At 48.2% G+C, this 17,500-nt stretch overlaps 2 protein-coding genes across 4 annotated transcripts in view; one reads left to right on the forward strand and one right to left on the reverse strand.

Annotated features, from left to right (window-relative positions):
• LOC147239010 (uncharacterized) overlaps positions 1-6,593 on the forward strand; it is an 11,196-nt gene extending 4,603 nt beyond the window's left edge. The window contains exons 2-5 of one of the 3 annotated variants that reach the window (XM_086196781.1): positions 1,090-1,117; positions 1,351-1,699; positions 4,118-4,203; positions 4,663-6,593. In XM_086196781.1, coding sequence (XP_086052907.1) covers positions 4,771-5,763 — 993 coding nt within the window. In that variant the 5' untranslated portion in view covers positions 1,090-1,117; positions 1,351-1,699; positions 4,118-4,203; positions 4,663-4,770 and the 3' untranslated portion in view covers positions 5,764-6,593. Of the gene's footprint in view, positions 1-291; positions 1,261-1,350; positions 1,700-3,783; positions 4,204-4,662 lie in introns of those variants that run through there. The other 2 variants (XM_086196779.1, XM_086196782.1) reach the window with 2 other exon arrangements.
• A 3,837-nt stretch (positions 6,594-10,430) lies between these two features.
• The window catches only part of LOC147239011 (kinesin-like protein KIF1C), a 23,749-nt gene continuing 16,679 nt past the window's right edge, over positions 10,431-17,500 (reverse strand). Inside the window, exons 20-29 of the mRNA XM_086196742.1 lie at positions 17,382-17,476; positions 16,255-16,338; positions 16,001-16,181; positions 14,379-14,451; positions 12,824-12,922; positions 12,581-12,742; positions 12,154-12,438; positions 11,991-12,080; positions 11,685-11,913; positions 10,431-11,578 (exon numbers count right to left, since the gene is read on the reverse strand). Of these exons, the coding sequence (XP_086052868.1) occupies positions 10,746-11,578; positions 11,685-11,913; positions 11,991-12,080; positions 12,154-12,438; positions 12,581-12,742; positions 12,824-12,922; positions 14,379-14,451; positions 16,001-16,181; positions 16,255-16,338; positions 17,382-17,476 (2,131 nt within the window). The 3' untranslated portion in view covers positions 10,431-10,745. The remainder of the gene's footprint in view (positions 11,579-11,684; positions 11,914-11,990; positions 12,081-12,153; positions 12,439-12,580; positions 12,743-12,823; positions 12,923-14,378; positions 14,452-16,000; positions 16,182-16,254; positions 16,339-17,381; positions 17,477-17,500) is intronic.

The raw sequence follows: 17,500 nt of genomic DNA on the forward strand, positions 1-17,500 counted from the left end.
ATCCATCCATCACCCATCCATCATCCATCCTTCATCCATCCATCATCCATTCATCGTCCATCATCCATCCATCATCCATTCATCCATCCATCATCCATTCATCCATCCATCATCCATCCATCATCCGTCCATCACCCATCCATCATCCATTCATCCATCCATCCATCCATCATCCATCCATCCATCATCCATCCATCCATCCATCATCCATCCATCACCCATCCATCATCCATCCATCCATCCATAATCCATCCATCATCCATCCATCATCCATCCATCATCCGTCCATCACCCATTCATCATCCATCCTTCATCCATCCATCATCCATTCATCCGTCCATCATCCATCCATCATCCATTCATCCATCCATCATCCATCCATCACCCATCCATCATCCATCTATCATCCATTCATCCATCCATTCATCCATCCATCCATCCATCCATCATCCATCCATCACCCATCCGTCATCCATCCATCATCCATCCATCCATCCATCCATCACCCATCAATCATCCATCCATCATCCATCCATCATCCATCACCCATCTATCATCCATCCATCACCCATCCATCATCCATCATCCATCCATCACCCATCCATCATCCATCCATCACCCATCCATCATCCATCCATCATCTATCCATCATCCATCCATCATCCATCCATCCATCATCCATCCATCCATCATCCATCCATCCATCACCCATCCATCATCCATCATCCATCCATCACCCATCCATCATCCATCCATCACCCATCCATCATCCATCCATCATCCATCCATCATCTATCCATCATCCATCCATCATCCATCATCCATCATCCATCCATCATCCATCCATCCATCATCCATCCATCCATCATCCATCCATCATCCATCATCCATCATCCATCCATCATCCATCCATCCATCATGACCCAGTCCGTGACCCTAAGTCAGATGCAGGACCCCCCTTTCAGGAACTAAATATGGAGAGACAAACCTTTGATGGAGCAAGTTTCAGAACCAGGTTCTGTGAAACCACTGATGTCATGAGGGTTCTTATCCTGCTGGCTGACTGAACCTCTTCTCTTCATCATGCAGGGATGAAAGTCAGCCGGACCCGACCCAGGTAACCAGCACAGTTCCAGTTCCACTGCACATCACGTCACAGATGAACCCAAACCGGACTGTCAGAGACCCGGACCAGCTAGCCCAGCTGCTGGCCCTGCTCGGTCCCAGACGTCCTCCTGCTGGCTCCAGTCATTGAAGATGGTGGCCATTGGTTCCGTGTTCTGAAGCTGTCAGCCTTTGTTCTTGAAGTAGCCGGAGCCTGACACGAGGCTCTGATGTCTTCCCTCACAGGACAAAACAAATCCACTCCACGGACCGAGATCCGGCGGACCCCGCGACGGTGACCGCTAGAGGGCAGTACCGCGCCTGCGCTGCGGAACCCCCGGGAACCGAAGCAGACGAGCTCCGCAGCGTCGCCTTTGGCTCCCTCTCGAACTGTGGACCTGGGACCTGGACTTCAGGTGAAAAACGAGTTTTCGACTTCAGCTTTCGGCCTTAAGCGGCGTGGTGTCATTCGGATTATTTGAATGTGGCAGCTCCAGCCACGGATCTGCGGTGCTGTGACCGGACCAGTATGCTCGGCTGAGAAGCTAGCGCCCACGGACGAGAACTACAACTCGGGCTAACTCTGCTGTCACGGGTTAGTGGAGGCTGATATCAGGGGACTACCAGGGATGTACCAAGGAGGCTGATATCAGTGGACTATCGTAGATGCTAGCAAGGAGGCTAATATCAGTGGACTATCATAGATGCTAGCAAGGAGGCTAATATCAGTGGACTATCATAGATGCTAGCAAGGAGGCTAATATCAGTGGACTATCATAGATGCTAGCAAGGAGGCTAATATCAGTGGACTATCATAGATGCCAGCAAGGAGGCTAATATCAGTGGACTATCATAGATGCCAGCAAGGAGGCTAATATCAGTGGACTATCATAGATGCCAGCAAGGAGGCTGATATCAGTGGACTATCGTAGATGCCAGCAAGGAGGCTAATATCAGTGGACTATCATAGATGCTAGCAAGGAGGCTGATATCAGTGGACTATCGTAGATGCCAGCAAGGAGGCTAATATCAGTGGACTATCATAGATGCTAGCAAGGAGGCCAATATCAGTGGACTATCATAGATGCTAGCAAGGAGGCTGATATCAGTGGACTATCATAGATGCTAGCAAGGAGGCTAATATCAGTGGACTATCGTAGATGCCAGCAAGGAGGCTAATATCAGTGGACTATCATAGATGCTAGCAAGGAGGCTGATATCAGTGGACTATCATAGATGCTAGCAAGGAGGCTAATATCAGTGGACTATCGTAGATGCCAGCAAGGAGGCTAATATCAGTGGACTATCGTAGATGCCAGCAAGGAGGCTGATATCAGTGGACTATCATAGATGCCAGCAAGGAGGCTGATATCAGTGGACTATCATAGATGCTAGCAAGGAGGCTAATATCAGTGGACTATCATAGATGCTAGCAAGGAGGCTAATATCAGTGGACTATCATAGATGCCAGCAAGGAGGCTAATATCAGTGGACTATCATAGATGCCAGCAAGGAGGCTGATATCAGTGGACTATCGTAGATGCCAGCAAGGAGGCTAATATCAGTGGACTATCATAGATGCCAGCAAGGAGGCTAATATCAGTGGACTATCATAGATGCTAGCAAGGAGGCTAATATCAGTGGACTATCATAGATGCCAGCAAGGAGGCTAATATCAGTGGACTATCATAGATGCCAGCAAGGAGGCTAATATCAGTGGACTATCATAGATGCCAGCAAGGAGGCTAATATCAGTGGACTATCATAGATGCCAGCAAGGAGGCTAATATCAGTGGACTATCATAGATGCTAGCAAGGAGGCTAATATCAGTGGACTATCATAGATGCTAGCAAGGAGGCTGATATCAGTGGACTATCATAGATGCCAGCAAGGAGGCTAATATCAGTGGACTATCATAGATGCTAGCAAGGAGGCTAATATCAGTGGACTATCATAGATGCCAGCAAGGAGGCTAATATCAGTGGACTATCATAGATGCCAGCAAGGAGGCTGATATCAGTGGACTATCGTAGATGCCAGCAAGGAGGCTAATATCAGTGGACTATCATAGATGCCAGCAAGGAGGCTAATATCAGTGGACTATCATAGATGCTAGCAAGGAGGCTGATATCAGTGGACTATCATAGATGCTAGCAAGGAGGCTAATATCAGTGGACTATCGTAGATGCCAGCAAGGAGGCTGATATCAGTGGACTATCATAGATGCCAGCAAGGAGGCTAATATCAGTGGACTATCATAGATGCTAGCAAGGAGGCTAATATCAGTGGACTATCATAGATGCTAGCAAGGAGGCTAATATCAGTGGACTATCATAGATGCTAGCAAGGAGGCTAATATCAGTGGACTATCGTAGATGCCAGCAAGGAGGCTGATATCAGTGGACTATCATAGATGCTAGCAAGGAGGCTAATATCAGTGGACTATCATAGATGCCAGCAAGGAGGCTAATATCAGTGGACTATCATAGATGCTAGCAAGGAGGCTAATATCAGTGGACTATCATAGATGCTAGCAAGGAGGCTGATATCAGTGGACTATCATAGATGCTAGCAAGGAGGCTAATATCAGTAGACTATCATAGATGCCAGCAAGGAGGCTAATATCAGTGGACTATCATAGATGCTAGCAAGGAGGCTGATATCAGTGGACTATCATAGATGCCAGCAAGGAGGCTAATATCAGTGGACTATCATAGATGCTAGCAAGGAGGCTAATATCAGTGGACTATCATAGATGCTAGCAAGGAGGCTAACACCGGCTAAATATCTATGGGTGCACGCTTTATGAGTTAATGTGTTTCTTTAGTTATTTGTTGACATAAGTATATTTTACAACCTATCATCCTCACCAGGGTTGCATGTTACATTTGCTAAGGGGAAAAATTGAAAATATATCAAATGTCCACCTAAAAAGTGTATTTTCCCCCACAAGTACTTGCTAATAGGAGTATTCTGCACACCAAGATGATTTTTACCTCCTGCATCACGTAGATTACAATGGAATGATGGCCATCACCAAATCTACGAGGCCGCTTTCTCTGGAGTCATGAAGGAGGGACGACGGAACAAACCTGTTTGTGAGTTCTTGAAAGGCAGAAACACTTTCTGTGTCAAGTGTCTCTTTAAATCTAGAACAGGATTTATTAGTCGGCCTGCCACAGTAAAATTTAAATCTAATAAATTAAACTTTTGTGGCCCATTTATTTGTCTGCTGAGTTTCGTGTTTACTATTCTGTGGTGGATGCAGCTGTCAGTCAACAGGAAACCTGTTCTGGCAGCTCGGTGTATTTATGGCACCAGCAGAGCAGGGGAAGAACCACACGCTGTAGATGGAAGATGGTTCTCATCATGAGGCGGTGATATAACACCTGACACGTTCTCACCAGCGGGCCGCTGTCAGGTTCTGCCTGATGCACCAGGAACATGCAGTTATAGCTGCTATTTAGCTGAGAAATGGTTTCATGTTCAAACCCTCAGAAAACAGATTACCCCCTCAGTCACTGTACCTCACTGATGCCCTCTGTCTGTCACCATAGAAACAAGGAGGCACAAGAAGAACCCGACCTCACCGCTGTATTTAAGCCCCAGCGCAGTTTCCACTTCAGCAGAGGTTCACTTTGGAGAGAAACATTACAGCTGCAACCATGGATCATCTAAGAGGACCTGAGTTTTCACGGTTGGAAGAGAGACCATTCAACTGCGACCAGTGTGGGAAAGCATTCACGATCCTGAAGTATTTAAGAAGACATAAGCGTACTCACTCTGTGGAGAGACCATATAGCTGCAATCAGTGTGAGAAAACATTCATAACTATGGACTATCTTAGAAGACATGAGCTTACCCACTCTGGAGAGAGACCGTATAGTTGTGATGAGTGTGGGAAAGCATTCACAACTATGAAGTACTTAAGAAGACATGATCTTACCCACTCTGGAGAGAGGTTGCATATTTGTGACCTGTGTGGTAAAGCTTTCACAACTATGTACAAATTAAAATCACACGTGCATACCCACACTGAGGAGAAACCATACAGCTGCATTCAGTGTGAGAAAACATTCAGAACCATCGGGTATCTGAGAATTCATGAGCTTACCCATACTGATGAGAGACTGTTCAGTTGTCAGCTCTGTGACCAAACATTCAAAACAGTAAAAACTTTAAGGTTTCATCAGAGAGTGCACACTGGAGAGAAACCATACCACTGTAAACAATGTGGGAAATCTTTTGCCCGTCCAGGTGGTTTGATAGTCCACCGACGTATTCATACAGGAGAGAAACCCTACAAGTGCAAATTCTGTGACAAATCGTATACCAAATTGGCAAACTGCTCCAGTCATGAGTGTATTCACACTGGAGAGAAACCATACAGTTGTAAGGAATGTGGGAAAAACTTCCGATCAGCATCCTCGTATAATATGCATAAGGTTTACCATTCAGGGTTGAAACCACATCGTTGTCAACACTGTGGCAAATGCTTCATATCTGCAACCAAACTCTCAGATCACCAGCGCGTCCACACTGGACACAAACCGTACTGGTGCTCGGTGTGTCACAGATCGTTCTCCTGGGCATCGACGCTGAAGAAGCACAAGTGTGTTTCAACAGTCTCCCAAAATTCTAAAGATGAAGAGTCCTGAACTTATTCTGCTCTCTGTTAAATGCCTGCTACTAAAGTATCTTGTCCTTTGATTTTTGTCGAGGGAAAAACTAACTTCTGGTGATGACCAGTTATCTGTTTGATCTGCCGCCAAGTCAGAAGGACACATGAAAAGCAGCGCGACAGTTTTGATTTTACCATGAGAATAAAACAACTGACACAAGAGGATCGGACAGAAGTGTCCAGCAGTGACTTCTGTCTGTAGGAGCTGGTGGAGTGGCCATGAATGACAATTAAAGTAGTGCTGCGTACTATTATACTATTGTACTAGTAGTCAGGGTTAGTAGTCAAATCACGTAATAAGTGCTGCTTCTCTGAGTGTTCGCATTCACCAAGTAGAACCCAGTGTGGTTCCAGTCTTATTTTGAAATGAAGAATCTGTTATGGAAGAAATGCATCCTGTATGTGAACAGAGGGTCCCTGGAGGGAGTTTGATTTTCAGGAATTCTACAACGTCAGTCTGGAACGGGCCGGTGTCACATGGCTCAGGGAGTCCGACTGAACAGGAAGTTAGAAACTAGAAGTTCAATTTGGAGAACATGGATGAATCGAGTCATGCAGTTACCTCCCCCGCCATCGTCTGATCAAGCCTACACACACACACACACACCAGTTTCCTCTCTTCATGCTGCTTTGTTAATAGCTTTTCACCCAAACCTTTTCTTCCTTTCTTGATTGAAATGTTGACAGTATTTTAATCTCCCTTAGGTCTCAAACCTCTCCCACCTGATTTTTCTCTGAATTCTGTTTTTATTTTTTTTTGCTTCTGTGGTGTGAATAAACGAAATGTTTGACAACAGAAATCACGAGTGATTTTCTCTTGTTGTGATTGGTCCTCCCAGAGGGAGCCCAGCAGGGCCCATGGGAGCAACTTTTCATCCAGATATTAATATCACGCCAACAAGTTTTGCCATACTGGACTGAAACCACACCAGTGTCATCACTTCAGCTCAGCTCTCACCGCACCAGCGAGTCAGACTCACCGCCTGCTCCGGGGGAGGACCCTCCCCCTCCCACCAGAGCGCAGCTGTGACTGAAAACACACTGAAACAAATAGCTTTGTAAAAGGGAGTCTTATTGGCTTGGGTTCTGGTTTCTTCTCCCAGGTCCGTTCTGGCAGCCCAGCAGGTGAACACAGGTGGGATTTATCTCGTTCATCATGGCCGTCCATCATTGCAGCTGTCAATCACTTGTGCCAGTGTCTACCTGCTGGGACGCATGAACATGGCTGCCAGTCACTTAAGTCTGTGCACTGTTTTGGACTTAAGTTTAACAACAACATGGAGTTTGCAGCCATGACAACATTGATGCATCACAGTTCACAAGTTAACATCAGATTTCAGTCAAACTTTTATTTTGAAAGTCTCCACAGTTTTCTACAGAAAGACGAAGAAACGACTTTCCTTCTTACTGACAGTTTATTGCAGGTAGAGCCTGAGTTTCTTTCCTGATACAACAACAGACAAATACTACAGAGGGGCTCTGAACCAATAGGAGCAGGGCTTGATGATGTCATCATGAGTCCTGATGTCATACTGTGGGGGGGGGGGGGTTCAACAGTTCAACACAACAAAACTAAATGGACAATTATGAGGAAGTAAAGAAACAAAATCTTGATAAAGTCAAACAAACTCCTGATAATGATTCTATAATAACCCAGAATACACACACATAAACACACACACACACACACACACACACACACACACACACACTGGTTGCATGAGGGCAAAAAGCTCCTTTAGCAGCATCCGAAAGAAACCAACATTAATGACATGTAACTATGAATGATAACAGTAGCGATGATGATGTGATGACATCACAAAGCAAAGGTAGCACATGTAGGTGGGGTTAGAATACTCAAACAGGAAGCAATGAATACACAGAAGAAAAACAGCCAATCAGAGGCCAAAGCTGGAAATTAAAAAACAATTAAAAATACAGAAATATTTTTAAAAAAACAATAAGAGGAAACAACATTTCCCATCAGGCCCCGCAGAGGCAGCAGGTAATCAAGATTGTCCTGTGATTGGTTGAAGGCAGAGCTGATGTCATACCTCTCAGACCAATCACGAACTGTTCATCTTCATTGTCATGGCGGCGGCGTGCCTGACTGGACGAGCTGCCAGAAGGAACACTCCCATTGGCTGGCTCAGCTTCAGGAAGATGCTCACCTCATCATCTCCCATGATGCCATCATCAATGTGGGCGGGGCTTAGGCCCCCAAGCCCTAGACAATTTATAGTCTGATGCTGCATTCAGTTAACGTGGGAAGTTGGAAATTTCTGGGTGAATGCGTACACGCCACGGAGCCATGTTCATCTGAACACGCTTTGTTGCAGGTGGTCGTAGATGTTCCAGGAACTGGTTGCCTTGGTAACCCTCTAGTACAATAGGTGCTTTATTTACTCGCCACATGGCGATAATAATCTCCAAGGTTTGTTTTAACGCCAGGAAGGTTGAGAAACCTCCTGTGACTCATCATGAAGAACCAATACGCCTTGTGACACCAGCAGGACGGCGTTTATGGTGGCGGTCTAACAATGTATGCTGGAGTCCAGCAGCCGGAGCGTTCAACGGCGTCCTCCTCGACATGTGACTCCCTGTTTCGGTAACTTGGAGAGTTGGTAACAAGCGTCTGCACATCAGCATGGAGCACCGGAGCGGCCGTACTGATGAGTGCACGAACTGGTGGTCACACGATTGCTGCCTCCTTGTATTGGTTGATCAGTGTATTTCTTCTTTGTTGGGGCCACTGATCAATCAAGTCGCTCACTTGGTTTGTTTCCTGGCTTCAAACCTGCTTTCAGATCAGGGAACAGTTTGGTCTTGTCTCAGGCACGCCGACCAGGGGACGCGCTACTTCCTGTGGCCACCAAACAAGTGAGGGAACAAGTGGTATCTTGTGACAAGCCACAGAATCGCTTGACTTCCAACCAGAATTTTTCAGAGTAAGACTCAGAAAAACAAAACTAACAAACTGCTTTTACTTTGAAGGCCAGCTCACTGCGCCAGGAGTGATTTGAGAGGCAACTGATCCAGGATCAGGCCTGACAAGATGGACAAAAGGAAAAAAAGAATTCCAATTGTGACTTTCCTGTCGACGTGAGAGCATGTCGGAAGTCGGTTGTTCAGTCACATCACTAATGTGGACACACCCACCTCGCGCTGTGATTGGTCAGCAGGGCTCTGACTTCCTGCTCAGCTCTGTTGTTACTTTGTTCCATGTCAACTAGAAAACATGAAACTCTGAATCTACCAGGAGCAACAATGAGCTCCAGAATGATCAGATCTCAACGTTATCCCGTCTCCTCGGGGAGTGACAGGTTTCTCATTGTCTGATATCAGAACCTTAAAAGGTCAAAGGTCGCTCTCAGCCAAACTCATTGGGCTGTTTAGCGAGTCGTTGTTGACGTCAGCCCGAACAGCAGTGTGTTTGAGCAGAAATGTGCCCCAAAAATCCTCAAGTTATCGATTTCAACTTCTGTCAGGTCAAGAACAAATGAGTCCAATCACGAACTTGTTTGAAAAGCAGTTCCCAACTTTCCGACATCCTTCGAAGGCAGCATCGACCTCCCAACTCCCCCCATCACTGACATGGAGTTGGGAGTTTATTCTTCCTCTCTGCTCCAACTCACTACGATATTGTATCTCTCCTTTCACCTTCAAACATTCTTCTTTTCCTTTTCTTATCCTCCACTCAAACTACATTTCCCAGAGGTCCTCATGCACAGCCCTACATCCACCTGACACTTCATACAACTCCCATGATCCATAAAGATTCCACTTACTACATTTCCTACAATTGCTACAAACAATGAACTCGCCGCAGTCACATGACACACAGCGAGGTTTCAAAAATTAAAATCCATATAAACACTTCAAATATACACACTTTGCACATCAACCACAACACCTCCTCCTCCTCCACGTCGTCGTCCGTACTGACGTCTGTGCAGCGGTGCGTCAGTCAGCGCTCTTTGGTTGTAGCGATGCAGCATTCACGTCTCACAGGAGAGACGCCGACAACAAGAATCACTAAAGTTTAATTCATCACTGTTCTGTCCAAGTGTCAGAACCCAGTGAAAATGGAGGCTCACGTCCAGTCCAGTCCAGCATCATGTGCCAGCTACATGAGCTAGCACGCACACGTCTGTTTTTGTGAGACGTGTTTGCTCAACTAGTACATAAGTTCCCATGAAAGTTGAATGCTGCCGTCTTTAGGCTACGCTACGCTAGGCAACCACTAATAAACTGTTCCAAAGTTCTGTACATTTACCGAATAGCTCACCAGCCTTCAAGCTAACTAGTCCTTGCTTGCTCCCTGCTCAGGCTAATGATTAGCCTGAGCTAAAGCAGACCTCTCAGGCTGAAGCAGGCTAGTTAGCCTCCTGGGCTAACAGCAGCTAAGGGTCTCTAACATACAAAGACCTATCCAAACAACCAAAATAATCCCCAACAGCTAACAGCAGCTAGCATCGGGGCTAACATCCCAACTCATCAAACACAGAAAATCAGCAACCAATAAAATCAATAAAATAAAATCAATAACTTCCATCCTGTTTGACAGACCAATATTAATAATCCATGTTTCCTAAACAGTGTTGCTATGGTAACATAACAGCTAACCCGTAAATGTTATTAGCCAACACACACACACACACACACACACACACACACACACACACACAAACACGCTTGATTCAGTTATAGTTGTGCATGACAAAAGTGCTGAAACAAACACACAAAGGCGCGCGCACACACACACACACACACACACACACATACACACCCACACAAAGGCTCACACACACCCACACCCACACATACACACCCACACAAAGGCGCACACACACACCCACACAGCCTATTCTCTACAGCATCTGGACCGTCCCCTGTCCTTCAGCCAATCAAGAACCTCCCTGTGGCCGAGGCCAAGGTCAGAGTTTCAGAGGTCAAAGGTCAGATGGGTGTTTCCTTGTTTTTGAGGTCTGGTGCGCTGAACTGCCGTCTCATCCGTGGTGGAGTGGTGAAGCCCCACCCACCCTGCGGTGGTAGCGCCCCGAGTAACATCTCAGCAGGAGGAGGCGGGGCCCGGGGGCGTGGCAGGCTGTGGTAGTTTGGGAAAGGTCCAGGCTGGAATGGTGCATTATGGGGGTTGAAATAGGGATGGTGGTGGAGCTGATGGTGCTGATGTTGGTTATAATGGAAGCCGCCGTCTCTGTCCCTATCCCTCACTCCTCCTCCTCCTCCTCTTCCTCTTTCCCCTCCTGGCCCGGGCGATGCCCCCCTCCTCTGTCTTGGTCGCCCTTGGTGACCACCGCCACCACCATGATGCTGGTCATTGTCGTAGTAACTGTTGCCATGAGTGGAGCTGTCCAGAGAGTTGCGGCGGTAACGCCGCTGCTGGTTTTGGTTGCCGCTCTGGTTCTGGTTGTAGCCACTCTGGTTGCCCTGGTTACGCTGTTGCCAGGCACGATGAGGGCTAGGTGTACGCATGCGGGGGGGCGGACCCTGAAATGGAAGGGGCAAGAGAGCAGGAGATTGTCCCTGTGGAGGCGGTGGTGAGGGAGAGCCTTTACCCTCCACTCCTCCTTCTCCCCCCTCCTCACCCTGTTTTCCTTCTTCTCCTCCTCCCTCTCCCAGACCCAGAGCCAGCAGGGCAGCGCTGGCAGGTCCCCATGACAACCGGTGGGCGGGGTTACTTTTGAAGGGGAACTTGAGCTTGCACTCCTGGGGAGGAATGAAGCGTCCGGTCCCTGGGAGGTGGACAGGAACAATGGGGGAGCCCTGACCTGCAGGGGGGACAAAAACCAGGAGGGTCAGGCTCAGACGGCACCATTAGACCTGCACACGCTCATGATCAGGAGGAGGTTATGGGTCAGTAGTGTGTCCCCTCACCCTGGTTCTGGTTCTGACTGAGTCCGCGTAGTTTCTTGGTGATGTTCTGCTGCTGAAGGTTCAGGATCCTCTGCTGCTCCTGTTTCAGCCAGCGGAGGCGCCCCCTCCTGAACGCCGGGTCCTCATCCATCAGCCGCTGCACTCGGGCCTCCGGGACATCAGAGCTGTCGCTGGCTCCGTCCTCTTCTCTCTGAAGAAACCCGCCTCCCTCGCCATTCACCACATCGTCCTGGAGAAAAGGTTCAAGTATGAAGTGCTGAGAGCAGGACCAGAACCAGAACCGGCCTGACAGGCAGGTGAGCATACCTGGACAGGTATGATGCTCTCCATCTTGATCATTCGGTCCCTCAGAGCTTTGATCTCCTCGTCCTTCATGTTGTTCTGCAGCTTCACCTCCTAGAGGAACATGAGTCACATCAACGCTCTGGCGGTGCAGGACGCCAGGTTACCTGACGACAAGGAAACTCACCTCCAGAATGTCAGTCAGTTTGTCGATGTGAGCCTTCAGATCGTACACCTTTCCCTTCTCTCCTACACCCTCCCCCGTCTCTCCTCCCCCGTCTCCTCCCTCCTCAGCGGGGGGGCTCCTCTCCTCGCCGATGCCCACAGTGTCACACACGTCCTGTGCCACTGCCTTCCAGCTCTCCTTCTCGTTCAGGTCCTTCTTGGCGTACATGCGACAGAGCTCCTTCATCTTGACGATGGACAGCGCCTCGATCTCCTGACGGGAGTGACGGAAATCTCCCAGTGCCACCTGGGGGGGGGGGGGGGGGGGGGCAAGCACACTCAGAGACAAGTCCTACCAATCCCATCTACTTTATAAGAACACAGGTGTGTGTGTGGTGTAAGTGTGGTGTGTGTGTGGTGTGTGTGTGGTGTATGTGTGTGAGAGAGACCTCATAGCAGATCTCTTTGACCGCCTGCATGCGTAGGTCCTCCATTGTGACCCGTTTGGGGTCTTTGCTGATCCGCCTCCTCTGAGGGATTTGATAAACCCGGAGAGGCTCCCTCCGCTTCCCACTGCTGGGAAGACCACAGCGCTTCACAATGGACTGAACCTGAGATGTGCAGACAGAGACAGATGAGGGGACTGAGATGGAGGGGAGGAGACAGACAGGGGGACAGGGACAGACGGGTACCTTGTTGGCGGGCAGCTTCTCTCTCAGTGATGAGATCAGTCTCCAGCTCTCTTCACAGGAACGTTTGTCTGAATCGTCTCCACTGTCACTGTCTGCATACTGGACACACAGACAGACAGTCAGACAGCTGGACAGATGGGACCTGCTGAGCTCAGGTCCAAGCTAGTTAGCTCAGCCCAATGGCTGATAGTGGGTGGGAAATGTTGCATCAGCTAGCTCAGGTCCTGGCTAGTTAGCCTAGCACAGTGAATGGTAGTGGGTGGGAAGTGTTAGCATCAGCTAGCTCAGGTTCAGGCTAGTTAGCTTAGCCCAATGGCTGGTACTGGGTGGAAGTGTTAGCATCAGCTAGCTCAGGTCCAGGCTAGTAGCTTAGCCAAATGGCTGGTAGTGGGTGGAAGTGTTAGCATCAGCTAGCTCAGGTCCAGGCTAGTAGCTTAGTCCAATGGCTGGTAGTGGGTGGTAGTGTTAGCATCAGCTAGCTCAGCTTCAGGCTAGTTAGCTTAGCCCAATGGCTGGTAGTGGGTGGAAGTGTTAGCATCGGCTAGCTCAGGTCCAGGATGCTGGTTAGCTTAGCCCAATGGCTGGTAGTGGGTGGAAGTGTTAGCATCAGCTAGCTCAGGTCCAGGCTAGTTAGCTTAGCCCAATGGCTGGTAGTGGGTGGGAAGTGTTAGCATCAGCTAGCTCAGGTCCAGGCTAGTTATCTTAGCCCAATGGCTGGTAGTAGGTGGTAGTGTTAGCATCAGCTAGCTCAGGTCCAGGCTAGTTATCTTAGCCCAATGGCTGGTAGTGGGTGGAAGTGTTAGCATCAGCTAGCTCAGGTCCAGGCTAGTTATCTTAGCCCAATGGCTGGTAGTAGGTGGTAGTGTTAGCATCAGCTAGCTCAGGTCCAGGCTAGTTATCTTAGCCCAATGATTGGTAGTGGGTGGAAGTGTTAGCATCAGCTAGCTCAGGTCCAGGATGCTGGTGTGTCCAGCAGGAATCCTCCTCCTCCTCCTCCTCATGATCAGTAGCAGCAGTCGCTCTTCTAGTCCTCAACAAACCTTTGGTTCTGTTGACCCAAGTTCCAGTGGAGCTTTGGAGGTGCTGCGTCAAATCACTGCTCCCAGTCAGGAAAGTAGTTCCGGCTACGTGTCTGATTCTAACACTACAATGTCTCCTCATGTTAAACTGGTATTTATCACCAAGGTTACACACAACCCTCCTGATATTAATGCAGGCAGAGACGGAGCTACGCTAACACTTCCCACCAGTACCAGTAGCCCGGGTCTCAGCTCAGCAGAGCCAGGAGTTTTCTCCGAAACGACAGTAGTCTGTGGGTCAAGACGCTCAGTCATCCAGGTCACGTTACATCTTAAGAAGCGTGTCATCATCAACTGGACTGTTTCCTTGACAACTGGATGAGAGGTGACAGTCCAGTTGCACAACATTAGTTTCCCTTGGTATCACTATGACAACCAGCCACAACAATGGGGGAACTGGAAGGGAGCTGAGTTGAGCTAACAGAAACATGCATGTGGATGCACGTCGTCACCAGGAACGGCGTGTGAAAACTAACCAGACGGTGTTGCTCCAGCAGCAGGTCGGCTTCCTCCTTCTCTCTGCGGTACTGAGTCTCCATGTCCTGCAGCCTGAAACACAGCAGCCCGACTATCAATCCATCCATGAATCATCCATCCATCCATCCATCATCTATCCATCCATCATCCATCCATCATCTATCCAGCCATCCATCATCATCCATCCATCCATCCATCCATCATCTATCCATCCATCATCCATCCATCATCTATCCAGCCATCCATCATCATCCATCCATCCATCCATCCATCATCATCATCCATCCATCATCATCCATCCATCCATCATCATCCATCCATCCATCATCTATCCAGCCATCCATCATCATCCATCCATCATCATCCATCCGTCATCATCCATCCATCATCCAGCCATCATCTATCCATCCATCATCCATCCATCATCATCCATCCATCCATCATCCATCCATCATCTATCCAGCTATCCATCCATCATCCATCCATCATCATCCATCCATCATCCATCATCTATCCATCCATCATCATCCATCCATCATCTATCCATCCATCCATCATCTATCCAGCCATCCATCCATCCATCATCTATCCATCCATCATCCATCCATCATCTATCCAGCCATCCATCATCATCCATCCATCCATCCATCCATCATCATCATCCATCCATCATCATCCATCCATCCATCATCATCCATCCATCCATCATCTATCCAGCCATCCATCATCATCCATCCATCCATCATCTATCCAGCCATCCATCATCATCCATCCATCATCATCCATCCGTCATCATCCATCCATCATCCAGCCATCATCTATCCATCCATCATCATCCATCCATCATCCATCCATCATCATCCATCCATCCATCATCATCCATCCATCCATCATCCAGCCATCATCCATCCATCCATCATCTATCCATCCATCCATCATCTATCCATCATCTATCCATCCATCATCTATCCATCCATCCATCCATCATCTACCCAGCCATCCATCCATCCATCATCTATCCATCCATCATCTATCCAGCCATCCATCATCATCCATCCATCATCTATCCAGCCATCCATCATCATCCATCCATCCATCCATCAATCATCCATCCATCCATCAATCATCCATCCATCCATCAATCATCCATCCATCCATCCATCAATCATCCATCCATTCATCCATCAATCATCCATCAATCATCCATCCATCCATCAACATCCATCCATTCATCCATCAATCATCCATCAATCATCCATCAATCATCCATCCAACAATCACAGCAGAGGATGCAGACATATGGGGGATTATGACAAAAACAACTCTATAGGTGTCATTAAATGCACCACAAGTTAAATTAAATATGCGTGCATCGAGTGATTCAAAACTTGAGTTGACGAGTTGATTTTGCGTATGTAAACATACGGATGTGTATGTACCTAGATGTGTGTATATTACATAAATATACACATAGATCTACATAAATGTACTTATATACACATACACACACAAATATATTTGTGTGTGTATGAGTCTTTTCAGCAGCAGGCTCTGCCCTCCATACATGACACAGTAACAGTTATCAATGAAGCTGATCAGCTGTCAGGTTATTGATCAGAACCTCTTCTCCATCTCCAGCTTGATGTCGATGCCTTGTTTCTCCAGCAGCTCCCTCTGAGCATAGTTCCAGTCCTCCGGCTCCCCCTGCTGCTCAACCGGGGCACTGCGCTCTCGCTCCAGGCGAGCCTGCTCTGGGTGGTTGAAGCGGAACACGTGGTTCTTCCCCATCACGATACGGTTACCTAGCAACCCACAAGACACATGTAACATGACAGGACTAGTATGCGGAGGTCCCACGTGGCTCTGCGAGCTCACCTTGCTTCAGCACCACAGCATCGGTGATCTGCTTCCCGTTCACGTACGTCTCAGCACCCACCAGCGGCTCCAGAGTGACGACCACTGCACAGACAAGGTGGGAGGAGGTTCACTCACAGGAAACACATTCCACGCAGGAATTAGAGATGTCCCGAACATTTTGAAGGATCAGATGGCGTTTGTCTCCAGAAATGATTTTGAAATGATTGATCCAAATGTTTGGTAGATGTCAGAAGTCGCGAATACGCGGGGTTGCAAACTTTTTCGACCTGAAGATCAGCTGATAATCAAAATCAAAGGACCAGAGTTGGAATGACTTGATCGGGACATCGCTACATGAAGCTTATGTTGCCATGGTAACTAGGAGTTAGGAGGAACAATACCTGACAGATTTCCTGGCAGCTTAGAGAGAGAAAGAGAGAGAGAGAGAGAGAGAGAGAGAGGAGTCAACACACACACATTATTTGACGCCAAACCAAGGACCTCAGCAGGACGACCTCTACCAGCAGCTGCTGCCTTCGTGCAGCAGAGGGCAATCTGAGCGCGGTCACTGAGGAACTCAGCAGCCAGGATGGCAGGTTGGACCTCACCTGATGTTGGATCGTCCCTGATGACCACAAGCGAGGTCACTTCCTGCTTCTGTACACAAATGAGTAGCTACCTCCTCCTATTGGTCGGTTCTGGCCCGGTAGACTCGATGAGCTTTAAGAACTTTCAAGGCCTGTGTGATATGTGGGCAGTGCGCGTGTTGACTCAGTGGCCCAGAAACACTCGCGTGCCACATGTGACCCAGACCAGATCTGAATGAGGACCAGGTATGTACACCTGAGCATTTGACTGACTCACTCACGCACACATCTGAACACGAGAACGACGTTCTGCCGTGTCTCCGTGGGTTCTCTCCGGGTCTAAGGTACTGACTCCTGACCAAGGTGTTAACAGGACAGCCGGAGTGGGTCCTCGAGTTGAGCCGCTGCTCGCTGCTCCACGGTGCCCGGGTTACATGCAGAGGTCACATGTACATCAACCATGCACATGGAGCAACAAAGGACTTCTTCTTCCTCTCAAACATGTTCAGGACACGTCTGATAGGACCAAACACGTTTGACATTCAACAGACGTCTCACCTTCTCCCTGCTCGTTGATCTCGCTGACGAAGACGCAGTGAATCTCCTTAATGAAGTGACCAGACAGCTTGATGTCCACGTCCTGCTGTCCAACCCTGGCGGACAGATGGACGGAACAT

The sequence above is a fragment of the Aulostomus chinensis genome, chromosome 24 (genome assembly GCF_037954235.1).
Source record: "Aulostomus chinensis isolate RoL2024-O1b breed Wild chromosome 24, RoL_Achi_v1.0, whole genome shotgun sequence".
NCBI classification, from domain to species: Eukaryota; Metazoa; Chordata; class Actinopteri; order Syngnathiformes; family Aulostomidae; genus Aulostomus; species Aulostomus chinensis.